Raw genomic sequence first — 19757 nt, 5'->3', positions numbered from 1 at the left:
TAAATATTGTTTCAATACAACAATAGTTTTTTTGGTGCCTACTTGATCTAATGTCATAAGGTTTTATGATACCTGAAGAAGAGGATAGATTCCAATCCTCAAAACATAGTTTTCTATTTTTGTTACATATGTTTTTAGAACAGACAGTGAATGAATCGTTATTAACTCAATTGAAACTTAATTACTTCTTTGAGTCATTTCAAAAGGGCTGTATTATAATATATAGCCTAATGTTAAACACGTTTATCAATACTGTAACGATAAAGTTTTATTTTTTTCTAGCCTATCAAAAGTAGCAAAAACCTTTTCGGTCAGTTGGCACTTAAAAATTTCAAATGGATTTTAGGCTTTGGATTGTTTTAAAATGTTTGGCAGACAATTGCAAAGTTTTGATCCAATTGGTTTATATGAAAGCGAAACATTGTGCTTGCAAATAAATAAGTTGTTTTAACCTATTATTTAACCGCTATAAAAGTGGATAAGAAATGAAAAATATTGGTGTCTTTAAATACAAATAACGAGTAGTATATCAATGGAGATGGGAGTGACAGGATGGTATTTGAAGGAAACCGTTTTCTGCAGCTGTCATCCTGAGTCACTCCCCAAACATCTTCAAAGTCTCTTCTGAAAGACAAACATCCTGCCAAATAGTGTAATACGATTATTAAACTCGTATATTAAACTTTACATAACACATTCAAGAACATACTTATCATTTATTTAAAAAATATTTTAACAAATACTTCACAATTTTGTATAAAAATACTAGCTATCAAAATAATGTCAGATTAGCCAAATAAACCGCTTTCTTAATGAGTAAAAGTGTTATGACTTTATTACTACAACATTTGTTATAAGAACAAATTTGATTGTTATCTAATAACTAAGCTTTCAGTGAGAATACCAATTATATAATAATATATGAACAATCATTTTGTTTTATTATCTACGATTTTAACATGCAAAATTACAATTTCGATAATGTTTTAATAACTCTAGAGATAAGCATAATTATTCATGTCTAAAAGGTTTAAATTTTTAGCCCAGGTGCAGACTATTTTTAAAACAGTGATATAAGTAGAAGAGTTTCAGTTCAGTGATTCATGTTGTATTAAAAACTTTACAAACACAATAACCTTTGCTCAGAAAACATTGTGTTAAATGTAAAATTGTAACAAGCATACATAAATTATTAGTTATTTTTATTCACTGGTACAATTAGTACACAAAAATACTAATTTTCTATGTAATTTAAACAAGTAATTTGAATACAATCAGTTTGTTAATATGTATTTGATATGTATAATTTTGAATACCCACAAAAAAGTGTATACAAATTTTGAAATTACTTTAAAGTTACAAACTAGCATATTATAACACAAAATTACAAAAAGTCATAGTCAACTAATATCCAATATTAAAAAAAAAAACAATAAAAAAACAGTAAAAATAAATTTACTCAGTGTTTTCTTATGAGGTAGAGCAACCAAAAGTAATAAAACATTTGTTGATAAATAGGAGAGAAAGAGAACAAGCAGAGTCTGCACTATCAGACTGATACCACACTAATTAGGTCAATGCCCATTAGTTGCCCATGACTAGCCAGCTAGACTGTGAACCTTGAGATATTGAGATAGCCATTGGCTCAGAGCAACAACATTTAAATAACTGAAGAAAATAGCCAAAATTATTTCATAGCAAAAGCTGTCTGTTACATATCAAACTGATTTGGTTTTAAAATTAAATTAATTATACGGCTTAAAAATACAATGACCAGATTAAAATTTTAAATTTATTTATACATTTTTTGAAGAAACAAATAATTTTATGGTGGATGGAACTTCAAAACGTAGATGATGAGAAAAGCCTACACTTTCCATTACTCAGAACTGCAAATGTATAAAGTAAAAATACATATACAATGTTTTGAGAACCATTGTATTAAATAAAAATCTCACATAAGAATGTATCAGATAATATTAAATAAGAGTTTTATTTCAAAATGACTGACCATTATTAAGAAACTGACGAGGCCTTATTAAAAGCACGTCATTGCACATCCCTCTGAACAATGACTTTCGATAGAAAAGTCCTAGACATTTACTTGTATCCAAGGAACAACTTTACAGATTTTGGGGTCAAAAGGTCAAATGACAGTCCGTACAGCTCTATGTGCAACAACTCTTGATAGAAAGGTACTCAAGACTTGAAACTCGGTGCATAGGTTCCTCTTAATCCAAGGAATAACTCTGTTGATTTTAGCGTCAAAAGGTAAAAGAGCAGTCTGTCCTTTTGTGTGAGAACGTTTTTGTTACATTCTGTCAAAACCTTCGATACCCAGGTATCAGTTTATTAATGTCTGCTTTTAGTAAAATGCAATTCTTGAGCTTAAGGCATCATGACAAAACAAAAACAAAAGTATTCACAAATTTTATATCATTTAAATAAATCCTTTCAAAGTTCTTGAAATTATTTCAAAATAGTAAAACGTGCATGGCCAACATGATCAGAGATGCATACTGTAAAAAGTGCAGCAACCGGATTGCGCCAAGTTAGAACATATAAACAGGGTAAGAAAAAATTAAACAGAGAAAATAATAATAGATGCAAAATATTAATAAAACTATTGTATTTTCTATTTGTTCTGGAACTTAATATGATATATATATATATATATATATATATATATATATATATATATATATATATTCCACTCTCAAAATTACTGTATTGAATCCATAAAATCTAATGACTTGGTATTTAATCATCCGAATTGGTTGCAATCTTTGGGAGGTCCCTGGGGGTGGAATGTGGTGTGTTTTAAATGTGTCCTGCCTGCCCTCCCATCACTATTCCACTCCAAAGAATTTTCTTTTGAAAAAGTTGTCTGCACAATCCATTTGTTACCTTTATTTCACTTTGTATGATTTCATGTAATCATTAATCATCATTACTTCAATAGTTTTCTTTTTTTGTATCCTTAACTTTATTTTATAAGACAACACCAGAAGAAGAGGGTAGAGTCAGATATCAGTTCTAGAAACGTACTGCCTCTGTTATACCACATGATACCAAATTTGTTTTAATCCAATTACCCTTTCAAATCGTCTATTGTTAATAATGAAATGAAAACAACATAGTTTGTCAAATTTGAGGGAACACAACAGTCCATAAGTTATAAGAGGCCTTGACTCATATTTGCAGATTGATTATTTTTTTTAAGTGAACAAGTTTAAAAAAAGAACAGTGTATGTTATTTTGTTTACTTCCTGTGACAGTTTTCCACAACAATCAAATGTCAACAAATATTATCTCTGTAAGTTGGAACTAATGCATTATGAACGAAGTATAGATTGCAAAAACAGGACTGAAATTGGTAAAATTTGAATCTATCATTATACCATTTTCATACTGTCTCTTTTAATGTATTCTCCTTATCAATCCCTATATAACTTCACAGAAATTTTCCAGTCTAAATTTAGTAATATTTAAAATGCCATATATTAAAGAGTTTCTTATCAATAACTTAATCAGCATTAAAAATGACTAGAGCAGTCCACTCCAAAATAGTCCGATGTCATTGGCAGCAGTGTTGTCATTCATATTGCTGCTGAAAATTAGCTGCTCCCTGATATTGGGCACAGGTTAAATGAGGATTAAAATGTAACTTACATAATGGCATATGCTTCGACCGCTTGTATGGTGTGTATGAGACTAGTTCTGGATTCTGAAGAGGGCATTGCGTGTGACGGAGGTTGTAAGCGCTGGTTTCACCGAACTTGCGTGAACTTAACTAAAACTGAGTACACTCAATTCTTCAAGGACTTAAACAAGAAATGGCACTGTAGCAGAGTGGACTGTAAACCGTCAACTGATGACCCCATAGTGGCTCTAACTTCGAGCGTAAACAAACTGATGGACAGAATCGAGGGCTGGACAGAGAAAATTGAACAGATAGGCGGTGTCTCCGATGGAATTGAAGCCATAAAGTCGGATGTAGGTAAAATTAGAGACCAATTATCCCAGCTTGAGCCAAGAGTTTTAGCTAACGAGTCAATGATTTCATCCCTTGCTGCTGATATAAAGATATTAAAGAATAATAAGCCACTTGATTCGGAAACTGTCATTGCTGAAGTTAATGATCGGAACCAGCGCTCAAAGAATGCTATACTATATGGTATACCCGAATCGTCTGATATAGATATCAAGAGTAAAATACAGCATGATAAGGGAAAAATGGATGACGTCCTCAAAGTCCTCCAAGTGAGTGACCTTCATATTAGTAAGATAGTTCGAATTGGTAAAGGGAAGCCCGGAAAACCTCGTCCGATGAAGGTTTCCTTTGGTGACACAAGTGAGGCCATCAGCTTCTTTAAAAATTTTGATTCTCCCAAACTTAGCAGTCTCTTCCCTGACAGTGCTGTTGAAGTGTCCCGTGATCGAACTGTCAAGGAGAGATATCACTTGCAAGAACTTCGAAATTCTCTAGCTGTCAGAGAAAGGAATGGGGAGAAGGATTTAACAATTAAGTATCAGAATGGGGTGCCGATGATAGTTAAGAAGACAAAAAACTAGTTTCATCCAACGGTCATACTTATTTTTACTATCAAAATGTGAATGGAATGAGAAGCAAACTGAATGAATTCAAGTCCTCAATTACTATGTCTAACTTCGACGTTGTCATATTGGCGGAGACAAACTTGTCAGTTGACGTTGACGATGCTGAGGTGTTGCCTAAGAATTTCTCAATTTATAGATGTGATAGGTCTCCACTGAGCAGCTCTAAGTCTGGTAAGGGTGGAGTAATGGTGGCCATCAGGGATGCTATCAACTCAACTCAACTCTACTCTGAAATCAATGATATTGAGCACCTTCTTATTGAGCTTAAGCCCTGCAAATACACCTCATGGCTCCTAGTAGCTTGTTACATCCCTCCTCAGCAGCCTCCCTCCAGATACAATAGTTTGTTACAGTCAATAGAGGCACTAATGTCAACGGGGCGAAGATTCGATGAGGTGGTTGTCGTGGGTGATTTCAACCTTCCCGGGATTGATTGGAATGGTTTGTCAACTGGTACGCATTCCCCAGCGTCAAGAGTGGTACGGTCACTGATGGACTTGTTTCAGCTTTACCAAATCAATCAAATCTATAACAGCAGAGACGTCATGTTGGACCTGATTCTGAGTTCTAATAAAGATATTAATGTATCACTGGAGAGCGATAATCTGCTGCCGGTTGAGGAGAGACACCACCCACCCTTACCCTTTGAGATCCACTACCGACATATCAACCAATCTCATTTATTCAAAAGACACATATATGATCTGAAAAGGTGTAACCTTATGAATGTTCATCGCTCGTTGTTAACTACCGACTTTCATGCAATACTGTCCAACTCAGACCTTAACAGGGCAACAAATTCCTTTATCTCTACAGTTTCCAATATAGTAAAGGCTAACTCGCCAGTAAGAAGAATTGGCTACTCTCCGTTTCCTAAATGGTTTTCACCTTATTTAAAAAACTTAATAATAACAAAAAAATGTTTACATAAAAAATACAAGCACTTTCCGTCAGCATCTAATTATTCCAGATTCGCTAATATAAGAGCAAGGTGTAGGGTCTTGGCTGCCTGGGATTATCGCCAGCATATACAAAGGGTGGAAGCTGGAATCCCCAACAATTTCCGTTTATTTTGGAGTCATGTCAATTCCACAAGAAAATCTTCGTCTGTGCCCTCTCAGATTGTTCACAATGGAGTCGTTGCTGAGGAGCCTCTTGCGATGTGTGAAGCATTCAAGGACTTCTTCTCCTCGGTTTTCACGAAGCCTACGGAGGTCTTTGTTCCAAGCGGATATTACCATCTCGGTGACGGAGTTGCTTATGAGTTCACCCCTGAAGAAGTATTGGAGAAGCTTAGAAACCTTGATGACAAAAAGGGCTGGGGCCCTGATGGGATTCCACCAGGGGTACTCAAGTACAGCAGAAGCATCTTGGCCATTCCAGTTTGCCACATATTTAATACTTCACTTGCGATGGGAATTTTTCCTGAGGCGTTCAAAGCAGCCTACGTGGTCCCCATTCATAAATCAGGACCTACTGACATCACCTCAAATTACAGGCCCATTTCCATTCTCTCAGCGATATCCAAAGTTTTTGAGGATCTATTTCTTGATCGAATAAGATTTAGGATTGCTCAGTTAACCTGTCCTCAGCAACACGGTTTCTCACCAGGAAGGTCGACTCTATCAAACTTAATGTTACTCCAGACTCAGGTGCAGAATGCTTTTGCTAATGGCAAACAGCTGGATACAATATATTTAGACTTTTCCAAGGCCTTTGACACTGTTGACCATGCCTTATTACTCAAGAAAATCTCTGCGCTTGGTTTCGATGACATTTCAGTTCGTTGGCTGTCGAGTTACCTTTCTGAGCGCAGGCTTGCAGTGAAGTTTGCTGGCTCAATATCCTCTGAGTTTATCTCACTTTCCGGTGTTCCCCAGGGCTCTATCATTGGACCTTATCTCTTCGCACTCTTTATAAACGATCTTCCTCTGAATATCAGCAGTGACTGCCTATTGTTTGCGGACGATGTCAAGTTATACTCACAGATTACTCATGTTGCGGATTGTGAATCACTTCAAGATAGTCTTCATGGCGTATATGAATGGTGCTTAATAAACAAAATGTCACTAAACGCCAAGAAATGTCAAGCCATATCATTTTACCGTTGCACTTCGCCTATAATATACAATTACTTGTTGCAAGGAGAAACCATCGCTAGAGTAAATGAAGTGAGAGATTTGGGAATTACTCTGACACAGAATTTTAGCCCTGAGGCTCACGTTCATAATATTTGCTCGAAGGCAAACAGAATGCTTGGTTTTATCTCCCGTTTTTCTAAACATATAACAAATATGGTAGCCCTGAGGACAATATACTGTGCCCTGGTACGCCAGATTCTGGAATATGGATCGACTGTTTGGAATCCACACCAAAAGTACCTTTGTGATGATCTTGAACGAGTTCAGCGTCGTTTCATCCGTTTGGTGGGTGTCAGAAATGGATACCAATACCAACAAGTACCAATTGATGATATGTACGCCAGACTTAAACTGGAACATCTTGATACTCGCAGGACTGTGGCCGACTTAGTGGTTCTCCATAAGTTGGTGAACGGTGAGATGGTTTGCCCGGACGTCCTTCAACTCCTCAATTTCAAGACACCATCCAGCACTCGTTCCAATGACCTCTTCATCAGGCAACACTATGGCACAAACTATGCAGCAAACAGCACGGTGGCTCGCCTGCAGAGGGCCGGCAACAACCTGCCTATAACTGTCGACCTGTTCCATGATGGCGTGAGATCATTGAAGTGGAAAGTGAAAGGTGCAGTGCTGCCAACGTAAATGCCTCCACTTAATGTCTATGTTTGTTCATTTTCTCGGTTTATTGTATGTCATAGTTTGTCTATTTACCATTGTTATTTTTACTGTCTGCTGTTTTGAAACACTGTTACGAATATCCCTGTTATATTATTTTATAGTTTATTATGTTTTTTCTGTTGTTACTGTTATTAAGTTATTTATGTTATTATGTTATTTCTATTGTTATAGTTTATTTATTGTTGCGTTCTTTCATTATGGTATTGTTATAGTTTTTAAAACATTTAAATACGTTTTTATTCTAGCATATATCATGCCTTGCATTAGAGTATTATGTAATATTTCCTTTCAGTCATTCACATGTTTTTGTTGAGGTTATTTTTTGGTTTAGGTTAAGTTGTAATTATTGATCTTGAATTATGGATCTTGAATGTAAAAATGGAGTATGTCCGTTGGAAATAAATAAATAAATAAATAAATAAACAACCACCACTGGACTATTTTGTTGTTGTCTGTTCTAATGCATCTTAATTCTGATAATTCATACTGGCAGCTGTACAAGAAATCTTATATTTCTTCGAAATGTGCCATAGATAATTATTTTGGAAAGATAAACTTTGATCATATTGTCTCATCATACAATTCACTGAAGTCTTATTTAATCAGATACCACAACAAACTAACTGGGAATTTCTATTTTATTAAAATAGTTCTTTAACTTAATGGGGCAGTGACCCAAGTTTTAATCTCTATTTTGTATCAGAAAAGCGCTGAATTATGCTACAGAAAAAGTTTCCTCTGAGGAACTAGAATATGAGGGGGTACCCAAAAGAAACCGGAATAGCATTGCGGGCAGATCTTGTGTAGTACATATTTCTGCCTGCCACTAGGCATGTATAGCACAACTCATAGCCAGTTCAGTGCCACCTGTATTGTCAATCTGGCTTGTTTCGTTCATCTACAGTGATTGTTTTTGCTAGTGCTGTTTTGTTCTTATTTCGTTTTTTTATGATTGCAAATTTAAGTGAACAACGTGCAGCTGTGATATTTTGTTTTCTACACGGTAAAAATGCTACTGAACTGGTTTTAATGTTAAAATAATAACACGATCTTTGACAGAAAATCTGTGTCAGTTTCATGTTGTTATTTTCAAAACACGACATGTTTCAACTTGATGTTCCTTTTGATTGTCATTCAGAACCCGAGGAACAAACTTGGCAACAACCTTTTTTTGAATCATCTACGCCCCAATTTCTATAGTTAGGGAAACTTTTGGCATTCCATCTAAATTAGTAGTATCAAATAAACTCATCAAAACTGGATAGGTTTTTGATAGACGGAATCTAGCGGTGGGTCATGGTAAATTATAGTAATAAGTCTTCTGGAAACTGGAAATGTGCCCCACTTCCAGTTACTACGCTATGATGTTGCAATGTAATTAATTGTGTACATTCCAGTGTTCTTTAGTGTTACATATAGCGATATTTGCAATTTTTATGATAATTTGTCGCACAGTTGAGCTCTGTCACTCAGAACACCCGCACTTTCATGTGGTCTGCATGAAATACAGTTGGATTGGTAAGTACGTGAAACACAACCAAGATAAAATGTCTGCTTAGGACCAGGTGGATGAACCCAATAATTAAAGGAAATGAAATATCTGATAAAAGAAGGAAGATAGTATGTCCAGATCATTTTGCAATTACTCCAGCTCACCACAACGATAATTTGAAGAAAATTACTGAGAGTCTGAAGAAAATTACTGTGCATTTGCGAAGAATTACAATCAACTTGGAGCAAGATGGATTCTTGCAAGTCTCTGGTGTTAATGGACAGTTCAGTAACCACCTAATTGCTGAAGATTAATTTTAAATTCAGCACTATTTGCTCATCTAAGGCCTTTTTGAATTTTCAAGATAATTCTGACACCAGACAATACTAATCTCTGTATACCTGCATGTTTTCACAATTAGGACCGTAGACATCTTTGGCGGGCCCCAAACAAAACAATTTGTCAAACCCCCATAATTACATACATATAATGGATGCTCCATGAATAGTACATTCTTCATTAACTGATTTTTTCATGTAAAAATTAACAAAAACATTTCTTCAAACCAATGTGGTTATTAAAAGTACTGTACTGACCTATTTAATAATCTGGAGAAGTTTTGTTCATCCAAGAAGACCCTGCATGACATACTCTAATAGAAACAATCTAAAGCAAAAACATATTGAAGCTAAGATAAAATTAAACTATTTTGAATACAGACTCATGTAATAAATAAATTAACAAACACCACATTTGAATAAATAAATGTGATAACAATGACAACAAAACAAACAATAAGATGTTTAACCAAATCACAATTAAATATGAGTAATCCATTTAATTTTTTCAGATTTATAGACATTAGGTTTAAATGTAGATGGTAGATAGTTCTACCATATTATATATGAACTAAATACATATTTGAAAATAATTGTCCAAGGAAAAAGTACAAAAATTTAACTGACATGTTTTTTTTATACGTTTTGTAAAACCATAAAAACTACCTTATTAAATATATGTACAATGGGTTACCTCACAAAATAAAACGACAATACATTCAGGCTTAAGGTTATTTAACTGTCATATGCATCTAGCAGTCCATCCTTTTCTTGCTGTGAAGTCATGGATGGTATGTCACCCATATTGATAGTCGTAGTCACTTGAGCCCCTATACTAAGAATGTCAAGGTTTTACAAACTCTATTGCGTCATTGTAGATCGCAGCACAATTGTCTCTCTTTCTAAAGTGAATAGCTATTTTTTTGAGCTTGCAATAGTTATACAGACATGTTCTAACAATTACCAATGCAATACACACGTTTGGGAACAACACCGATTTACTGTTTCAGCTAAAATGAACACTGTTTTTTGAAAAGGAACTTAACATTTTTTCAAAGTTTGTAGTATGTAACGATTTTGAATTGAATATTATAATCTACTACTTTATCTAGCAGATGGTGTTGATATTTTACAACTAAGTCACTAGATCCGTGTCGCTGCCGTCTCACGACCAAAGATGAACATATTTGTCTTCAGTCATAACAACCGGCGATTTTGCGCCACATGCCAATCTAGGATACGCCATTTGTGTTGTCGACAGAATTTTGTTGCCCTGCTAGGACATTTCTAAGGTTCTAAGTGACCATGTCAGTATTCGTGCCATGAGTTGAATTACATTGTTCTCATCAATACTTTGAAATACTTTGATTTGTGTTGTCGACAGAATTTTGTTGCCCTGCTAGGACATTCCTAAGGTTCTAAGTGACCATGTCAGTATTCGTGCCATGAGTTGAATTACATTGTTCTCATCAATACTTTGAAATACTTTGATTTGTGTTGTCGACAGAATTTTGTTGCCCTGCTAGGACATTCCTAAGGTTCTAAGTGACCATGTCAGTATTCGTGCCATGAGTTGAATTACATTGTTCTCATCAATACTTTGAAATACTTTGATTTGTGTTGTCGACAGAATTTTGTTGCCCTGCTAGGACATTCCTAAGGTTCTAAGTGACCATGTCAGTATTCGTGCCATGAGTTGAATTACATTGTTCTCATCAATACTTTGAAATACTTTGATTTGTGTTGTCGACAGAATTTTGTTGCCCTGCTAGGACATTCCTAAGGTTCTAAGTGACCATGTCAGTATTCGTGCCATGAGTTGAATTACATTGTTCTCATCAATACTTTGAAATACTTTGATTTGTGTTGTCGACAGAATTTTGTTGCCCTGCTAGGACATTCCTAAGGTTCTAAGTGACCATGTCAGTATTCGTGCCATGAGTTGAATTACATTGTTCTCATCAATACTTTTGAGTTTAAAGTAAACATATGTCACAAGTACATTGTTAAACGATCTCATATATTTATATGTTACGAATGTAGTGTTACAAGATAGTGATCCATATCATTCTTAAAGTGTAACGTTGAAGCTTGGCTGTCGAATTTGATTCTAGTGGAGATGGGGTCTGGTCCAGGACCCTTATTTAAACTAAATTGAGAGGTTCATCGAACTTTTAGCAAGGCAGGCAATGATATTAAGGATCACTGACACTGTGCCGGTTTGTCAAGGGAGCGGGCACCTAGCTTTGATGAAACAAACAACTCCGTTCACTGCTGGCCATATGTCTTCACCCTATGCAAGTTTGTAGTAGAGAAGACAGCTAGTAACGCTCATCAGGAAAACCAGCAATTCTAGCAAAAATCAAGTAGAGACAGGTAAGTCTAAAAGAAGCACCAGAAAAACTTTCAAAATGTATACTTCGCAGAGGACAAGACCAGCTGTAACTAATTGGCTGCCGGCCCGACCACCGGCCAACAAAATAAAAATTGCAGATGCCACATCTTTAAACCACTGCTATTTGTAAAGATTGAAGTGTTAACTTAGTCGTTTGAGAAACTAATGGTGTCACTGTTAAAATTGACACCATGCAATTATAATTATAATCCCCTAAGTTGTAAAGTACCTCATCAATTAAGATTTTAATATCCGGAAGTAAAAAACTTTACTTTTATTCAACAAAAAGGTCATCAAATATTGCATAATATAGTCATGTGCTGAGCGTACGTACTGACATCTAATGTTTCGGAAACCTTCTCACTACCTTCTATCTAACAACTATTTTTAAATTCCCTACTATTTTTAATTACAAGGATAAGAGGTACGATCTCTGTACTATTCAATGCCATATTGCTGGTTGAGGTGATTGTGAATTAATAATGTTCTACAGCTGGTTGACCGGTCTAAAATTTGCTAGTAAACCAATGGTATAAAGACTCCATAGCTAATAGCTGCCGAAGCGATTAACATTTAACATGGAACAGTAGTATTAACCAAATTCTACTCAAACTGTCAACAGCAGCGTCTGTCTTTGTTGTTTCTTAAATGCGAATGATTCATTTTTAACAACTCAAAAAACAAAAAAATTAACTTCTCATTGAAACATAAACCGAACTGCACCATTTACAAAACTGAAAAAGAATTCATTTCTTGTTCTTACAACCAACAGCTATCAACTATGTATTTAACATGCAATGTAATTAATGGCTTAAGAAAGGGCATTATTAATTTGCCTACAAAATAGTTGTTCCTGTTGTTTTCAATTGCCATTTTTTTTAATGGTTTGAAACATTGTATAGCTCACAAAATTAGATAACTAAGTAATTTTTTCATGCTTCCTGCACTGAAATTATGATGATTTATTTTGCCTCATTCTGATATGTTGTAAGGTATGCCAAGTTTATTTGGTGAAGATTACCATTGCATTAGTCAAATACTAAAATTTAAAAAAGAACTTCAAATTCTCACAGTTACTAAAACACTACACTGAGCTGAGTATAATCATCAAACAAATCTTAAAACGATTTTCAGGCAGTCTTGGGTGAAAAGCTATCAGTATATTGCTAAAAAGTGGGTTTACAGGTGACAACTAAACTTCAGACTAATTCTGCAGCAACAGATTTTGTAAAATGGAATGATTTGAAAAGAGCGGAATTCTCAAAAACTCAGATTTACTTGAATAAAGAAGAGCCTTAGGGAGGGTGATGATATGCAATATGGGACGAGGTAACATGCCAGTGCCAGTGATCACTCTTAAAATGTTGAATAATATGGGAAGAGGTGCCACGACAGTGTCAGTGGTCACCCTCAATGTCCTGCTATACTGTCATCCCACTGGTAAGTACTGAAGCCTCTGAAACCTTTTACACACTCCAAAGTGTACTATGGAGCCTACCAGTTTACAATTTCGGCAGACACAACAAATGAGGTGTTCCGGGGAAACTCACTGCCCTTATTCAGAATGCCAAAGATGGCACAATGTTTCCATACTCGCCGGGTAGTCAAAAAGTAGGTGTCAAGCAGTTTCCTCCTGCTTAGTAAGTAATCTACATAGAGGATCTTCCCTAAAATTTCCAACATAATGAAGATGTTTCCTTAAATGTCCGTCCTGTGATCAGATCCACAACCTGAAAACAAAACAAAACAGCCTACTCACCCTTAAACCAGGATGTAATCTTGACCTTCTCATGTATTCAATGTGAACATAACTCAATTTACTCCTAAGTTGGGCATCTACGCCTCTCATATACAAACTGTTCAGCCAAACAGGATGAGACAAGAGATAATAACCGAAGAGGAATCAAAGAAAGAGTACATGTTTTCACAATCCCAATCTGGGGTGCGTGGGAAGATGATATGAAATAGCTTCTACAGCTTTACACATCTTATTCCACCTAAAAGAATTGATATAGCTGTCTATGAGAAATCAGGGATGATTCTCCTAAGCAAATAAGACATGAGATCCAAACTTACTCAAAATTGAATCAATCAAGAGCAATCTCCAGGAACTGTGGGTGCTCATTGTATTAAGAATATGTCAAATTTAAAGGTTACCATCTTACTGTCAAGATGGAATCATTGTATTTCTTTGGTTGAGCTTCTACTCTGAAAAGTTGTTTCTGGAGGCATTGAGATCAGATGTATGTTTACATAAATGGATATATGTAATTCTTTCTATATGTTGTGACAATGTTGTAAACAAATATCATCTTTATAAATAAATTTCATAGACTATGTTGCAGAAATGTCTGAAAAACTAATCTCTGCACAAAGAATAGCAGCAAAAAGCAGACTATTGAAGATCCCGTTCAATCTCTTTTTTCGGCCGAGGTATCTTAATGGAAGATGTTAATGACAGCACCTGGTTGCAGCAACTCCTCTTCTAACGGACAAAAAAATACTGACACTGAGAACAAGAGAATATCATTGTAGATAAGGCACCCAAGCAACTTACATTCACAATCAGAAGGGGTATTGCCTTGAACACAATCTACTAACTTTCCTAGCTTTAACACAGCATTCACTTTTAATCTCTTAAAAGTTTTTAGTAGTATTTTTCTAAGGATGATAACAGAAAGTTAAGACCTAAGTTCTCGTTTAAGGGCCAACATACTGCCATCAAGATCGATACATTACCCAAAAGACATTGAAGAGACAGCTACATTAAACTAGAACAGAATAAAAGGCATTTATTGCACTAATATATTAATAATTGTATTTATTTTGCAACCAAATTCATTCTTGAAACTCAACTCTCACTATTGTAACACTGCTGTGATCATTACTCTTAAATGTGTTCCACAAACTTACTTGAATTTTTCAATAATTGGGTTTTAAAACTTTTTGGATTGGTTTTGAATTTTAGTATTTCAGGAAGAATATTATGGAGCTTGATCCCAGCCTGAGAAGAACAGGGTTTCTAACACTGGACTCAACAGTGCTTTAAGCTCTTGTCTCGTATATTTCACTATTCTGTGTCAACGTACACTAAAAATCAAATTAAAGTGCAATTTCTAAAATATTCAAACTGAATAGGGTTAGCAAGCAGAGCTCCCTGAAAGCATTTTGAGAATATACGAGGATCGCTAGTAAGTAAGTTCTTTAAAAAAATAGAATACTCCTTGAGCTTCAGTTAGAAGGAGGTGCGATTTTGTAACAATTGAAATATTATTAATTTAACATCAAGGGACCTACTCAACATCTCAAAAACCATTTAAGATTTTAAAATGTTTGTGACAAAAAGTTTAGGAAATGTTATATGCATACCAGACCACTTTTTATTTTTCTCTTGGTTCATAAATATTGGTGTGAATACTTTTAAGTTTGAAATACCACCATAATGGAAACAAAATGGCGTACCAATCCCACCTAACAAACTTAGCTGAGATATTCATATGATCAATTTTGTACCAGGTTTAAACTTGTTTGACCTTTGTATGGAACAATAGTTATCATTTTCACAAGCAGTTATCATTTTATATAGCAGTTATTTTTTATACATATACAAACTTTGGTACGGGGTGGTTTTGACCTCTCAGAGTTCAGTGAATTTATGCAGAAATTTCGATAAATGAATGAGAAAAATTGCAATAGGCTGAATTTCTATATAAAATCTATATAAATTCTTTAAGATTTACAGATTTTTTATTATATACAAAGAATGAAACGTCATCGTCATACTGAAAGAACATCATCTATATTTCAACATATATAACATTAATATTTAAGACCTCATCACGTCTAGGTAGAAGTTTACAATACTAGTAGAATAAAACTCGTATTCAAGTAACAGATCATAGCAATTTTTATGGCGACCGAGGTGTGACCCCATATTATTGATTGTTGTATTTGTTCGACATCAACATAAGAAACAATGTTTCATCACGAGTGACTATGTGATTTTAAAAATAATTGTCACTTTCTTCATGATATTGGAAAAGAAACTAGAGCTCATTCCAATTTGTTTTGAGTTTATTAGTTAAGAGTTTGTTACCCATCGGGTACACACTTTACCACATCCAAGTTTATCAGTCACAATTTCACTACACAAATTTTTTTAAAGATCTGTGGTTGTGATGGTTTTATTTTCCTTTACATCATGACTGATTTGTTTGGTGAGGTTATTTGTAACCATTTCACTTGACAGACAAATCATGAACATTAGTTTGCTCTTCACAAAACAATTGGCACCATTTTTAGCTTGCTATGTCTTTACCATACACGGAACAAAATACCATATTTAATGACATTCTCTGCTTGACAGTGAGTGGTGAGTTGACTGCAGCGGCTTTGACACTAACAGATTTCATTTCATAAATTCTTTATTCAAAAACATTTGCAAGATATAAATTGAATAGAGTCAACAAATATAATTCAATCAATCAATAATATAAAAACCATGAAATATTAAGAATAAATCTCGTCAGTGTAAAATAATTATTCAAAATAACATAAAATCGCATTAAACCAAATATTTAGGATAAGCTATATTCAAATTGATACATAAAGTTATCAGAATATTCTATTTTATGCATTTTATTTTTATATAATTAATTTCTTTCAAATGATTTACATTCTTTTTAATCATCTTTTTCAAAACTTTCTCCTACGTATAGATATGTACTATACGTAGCATATATAATTGACGAAATAGAGTGGTTAGAGCACACCGGCAAATATTTTTATACCAAGCCTTGTAATTACTCCCATCGAGATTCATTATTTTAATTTCTTGCACATATTTCTTTTTCCTACCTTCATCAAAAGAGTCCAGAATGATGAGTAATACAGTCATTAAATTCCAGGAATGTGTGTTTTCTTGAAACCTCTAGGTATACACAGTTTTTGGCAGTAATTACAAGCAGGCCAGAAAATTGGTTATAGTTGACTGGTATATCAGGAATAAACCTGATTCAATTTTCAAACTCAATAATAAGCGACTCCCAATCCCCTTTGATCAAGTTCCACTTAGGCCTGTTACAAAAAGAATACAACAGAAATTTGCTGCTAATGAGGCAAACTACTACCAGAACTTCCTTCCAAGTTCTAATGATCAACCAAAGAAACAATAACATAAATCAGGTGAATGTTGAAACTGTAAGTGAGCTTAGAAGAAAATATTGTTGGCCTTTGCATTATAAGAAATAAGAAGTTGTTATTTGGAGCTTTCTCATCAAGAATTCCCATTTCCATCATCAGACGACACCGAGTCTGTTGACTTTATCCTTAATTTGATTACTTAAATGTCGTAACTAAACATTTCCAATTAATGTTTAGTGACATTGAAGTAGAATATGATATGTTAAAATGAATTAAAACACTTACAAAATAATTGTATAAATCTAAGCCTGTGATGATGGAGCCGTGATCTTTCGATTCGACCGTGCCGTGGGCTGAGGCTTACAAAACATATTAGATGTCTACAAAAGTTAAGGGCAATAAAAGCTTGAAAAACACAAAAGACGAAACAAATAAAAGTTAATAATAATTAAAAAGTACCATTTTCGTTCATTCTGAAATGTGTTCAAACATAATTGAGTTCTAAAACTACATGGTATGAAACAACATGCACATAATAATATCCCAAACTCTAATCAAGACTGATCCCACATTGTCACAGACCAAATGATAATGATAAAACGTGTCGGGACATAAATTCCCACACAAAATGTCAAATGGTGATTGCTGCGGCAAACACAATAATGAAAAAAATATGCAAAGTTTCATTGAAATCTGAGACGATTTAGTTGAATTTAATGGCATGATTCTTAAGTTTAAATTTATTCTTGTATTACGTACATACCAATTCTGAGATTAGCAGGGCAGTTATATAGAAAACAGAGTTGTCCCTTAAACTCTGTCAAAGATAACAAATTTAAGTTGTGTTACCAATTACAAGGACAATTTGTGTTGATATACAGACAGTGAATGTTTACACACATATAGCTCACATGTAGATTATGAATCCACCTATAAAGAAACTAAACTATAGTATGAGACATACCATTGCAAGTCTGACCATTATTATTTATTAATAATGTAAAGAGATCTTAATTAACAAGGTTAATACTAGGTTTATCACGAAAATATCATCTATACCCATGCAAAGTTTATGTAATATATCTCAGTCCTAAGTGCATTACACAACAGTTTATTTGTCACAACCCAGGCTTGCATAGATATCTTTCGTACTATAGTAAAATCAAACTTGAAGTTGTGCAATAAATCATTTATTCAGACAAGCCAAATTATGGATATAGTACAAAGTTGTGTTTACAATATTTACATTTCTGTAATAATAATATATACAAAATTTACATGTAATATAAAGTTTCAGAGAAATATAGAAAATGTTTGGAGAAAAATAAAAAGTAAATACCAGTATATGTAATCTAATTGTCACATCCTGTTACTTCACACCTGTAACCAAAGATGCTATACCTTTCGAGTAATCCTCCAGCAGCAGATGGAAGTGGCCCAGCTTGCAGAATGTTTTAGGGTCAATATTGATGTCCTTGCTGCTGGACTCTGGACTCTTGTTCTCATCCTTGCGGAGTGTCTTGTTACGCTGCTTCTGCTCTTGAGCTTGTACCAGCATTCGCTCCAGATACTTCACAGCCTGCACGATCACTTTAGTTAGACAGGCAGAATACCTCCTAAACATCCTTTATATATAATCAAGAACAACATTCTTTGTTTGAAGGTTATTTTTGACGATGGAAGGATTGTGAAGGAAACAGGATTTTTCCGGACATTTGCCATCGTTCAGTGAAACAAAAAATCAGTAACACTACGTTTCGAGATCTGCAATATAATCTCTTCTTCAGGTAATAACTAACCTAATACATAATTACAAACTAGGTTAAAATAAACAAATCATACCAAAGCGTTGTAGCACGCCTAAGTCAGTAATCACCACCACCATGTTGTTAGTCAACTTCACGAACTCTAAAAAAATGCACTTAATAAAAAACTATACACAAAATCCTCCAGCAGCAGATGGAAGTGGCCCAGCTTGCAGAATGTTTTAGGGTCAATATTGATGTCCTTGCTGCTGGACTCTGGACATCAAGTGCATGTTTTTAGAGTTAGTGAAGTTGACCAACAACATGGTGGTTGTGATTCCTGACTTAGGCGTGCCACAACGCTTTGGTATGATTTGTTTATTTTAACCTAGTTTGTAATAAATTATGTATTAGGTTAGTTATTATCTGAAGAAGAGATTAGATTGCAGATCTCAAAACATAGTGTTACTGATTTCTTCCGATCCTCCCGATCCCCTTTTAAGCCTTATTCTGTCCGTAACCATGGGCCACTAGCCTGTGCGAGGATCTTATCAAACAGAATAAGGGGGAGAGTCGATACAGTACGAGGTCGATGGTACTGATAAAAGTGCAACGGTCACATACAGGATTTGAACCTGCGCTATCTCTAACACAGACTCAAAGTCCAACGACTTAGACCGCTCAGCCATCGGCACTTGTTTCACTGAACGATGGCAAATGTCCGGAAAAATCCTGTTTCCTTCAAGAATAATATAATGCAATTTCTTTCATCAAAATTTCTGAAACGTCACCTAGGAATAGGATTTTATAAAATGTCTTTTCAAGTTAGGAGACCAACATTGCTGGCCACCACAGTTCCGTTTCGACTGGATAATTGCATATTTACTAAGTCATCACAGGTACAATAATTAGTCTGCACTTGCTGGCTATTGTGTTTTCCCACTTGCATTTTCCCAGAAACTGATAGAATATAATGAAAAAAATTTACAATGACCAGCTATGCTACCCAAGTACAAGAGAAAATTATTAATAAGCAGTACTGACACCTGTGAAGCATCAGTCATAAGACGTCATGCATTCATTTGTTTGATATCAGTGGTCAAACCAAATTAATACATATCTCTAAGCTGAACCAGAAATCAAGAGAGCCAGCAGTACGGTCAACCTGGCTTTCTTAATTTCTTAGTTAAATTTTGTTATAGC

The 19757-nt window shown here is 34.7% G+C and overlaps 1 protein-coding gene across 2 annotated transcripts in view; it reads right to left on the bottom strand.

The window, feature by feature from the left end:
- The window catches only part of LOC124362180 (histone demethylase UTY), a 135379-nt gene that overhangs the window by 106318 nt on the left and 9304 nt on the right, over positions 1 to 19757 (bottom strand). For both annotated transcript variants that reach the window (XM_046816444.1, XM_046816443.1), the window contains exon 3: positions 18211 to 18388. In XM_046816444.1, the coding sequence (XP_046672400.1) occupies positions 18211 to 18388 (178 nt within the window). The remainder of the gene's footprint in view (positions 1 to 18210; positions 18389 to 19757) is intronic.

Source organism: Homalodisca vitripennis, chromosome 5 (assembly GCF_021130785.1).
Source record: "Homalodisca vitripennis isolate AUS2020 chromosome 5, UT_GWSS_2.1, whole genome shotgun sequence".
Taxonomy (NCBI): Eukaryota; Metazoa; Arthropoda; class Insecta; order Hemiptera; family Cicadellidae; genus Homalodisca; species Homalodisca vitripennis.
This window is presented reverse-complemented; position numbering and strand designations above follow the sequence as displayed.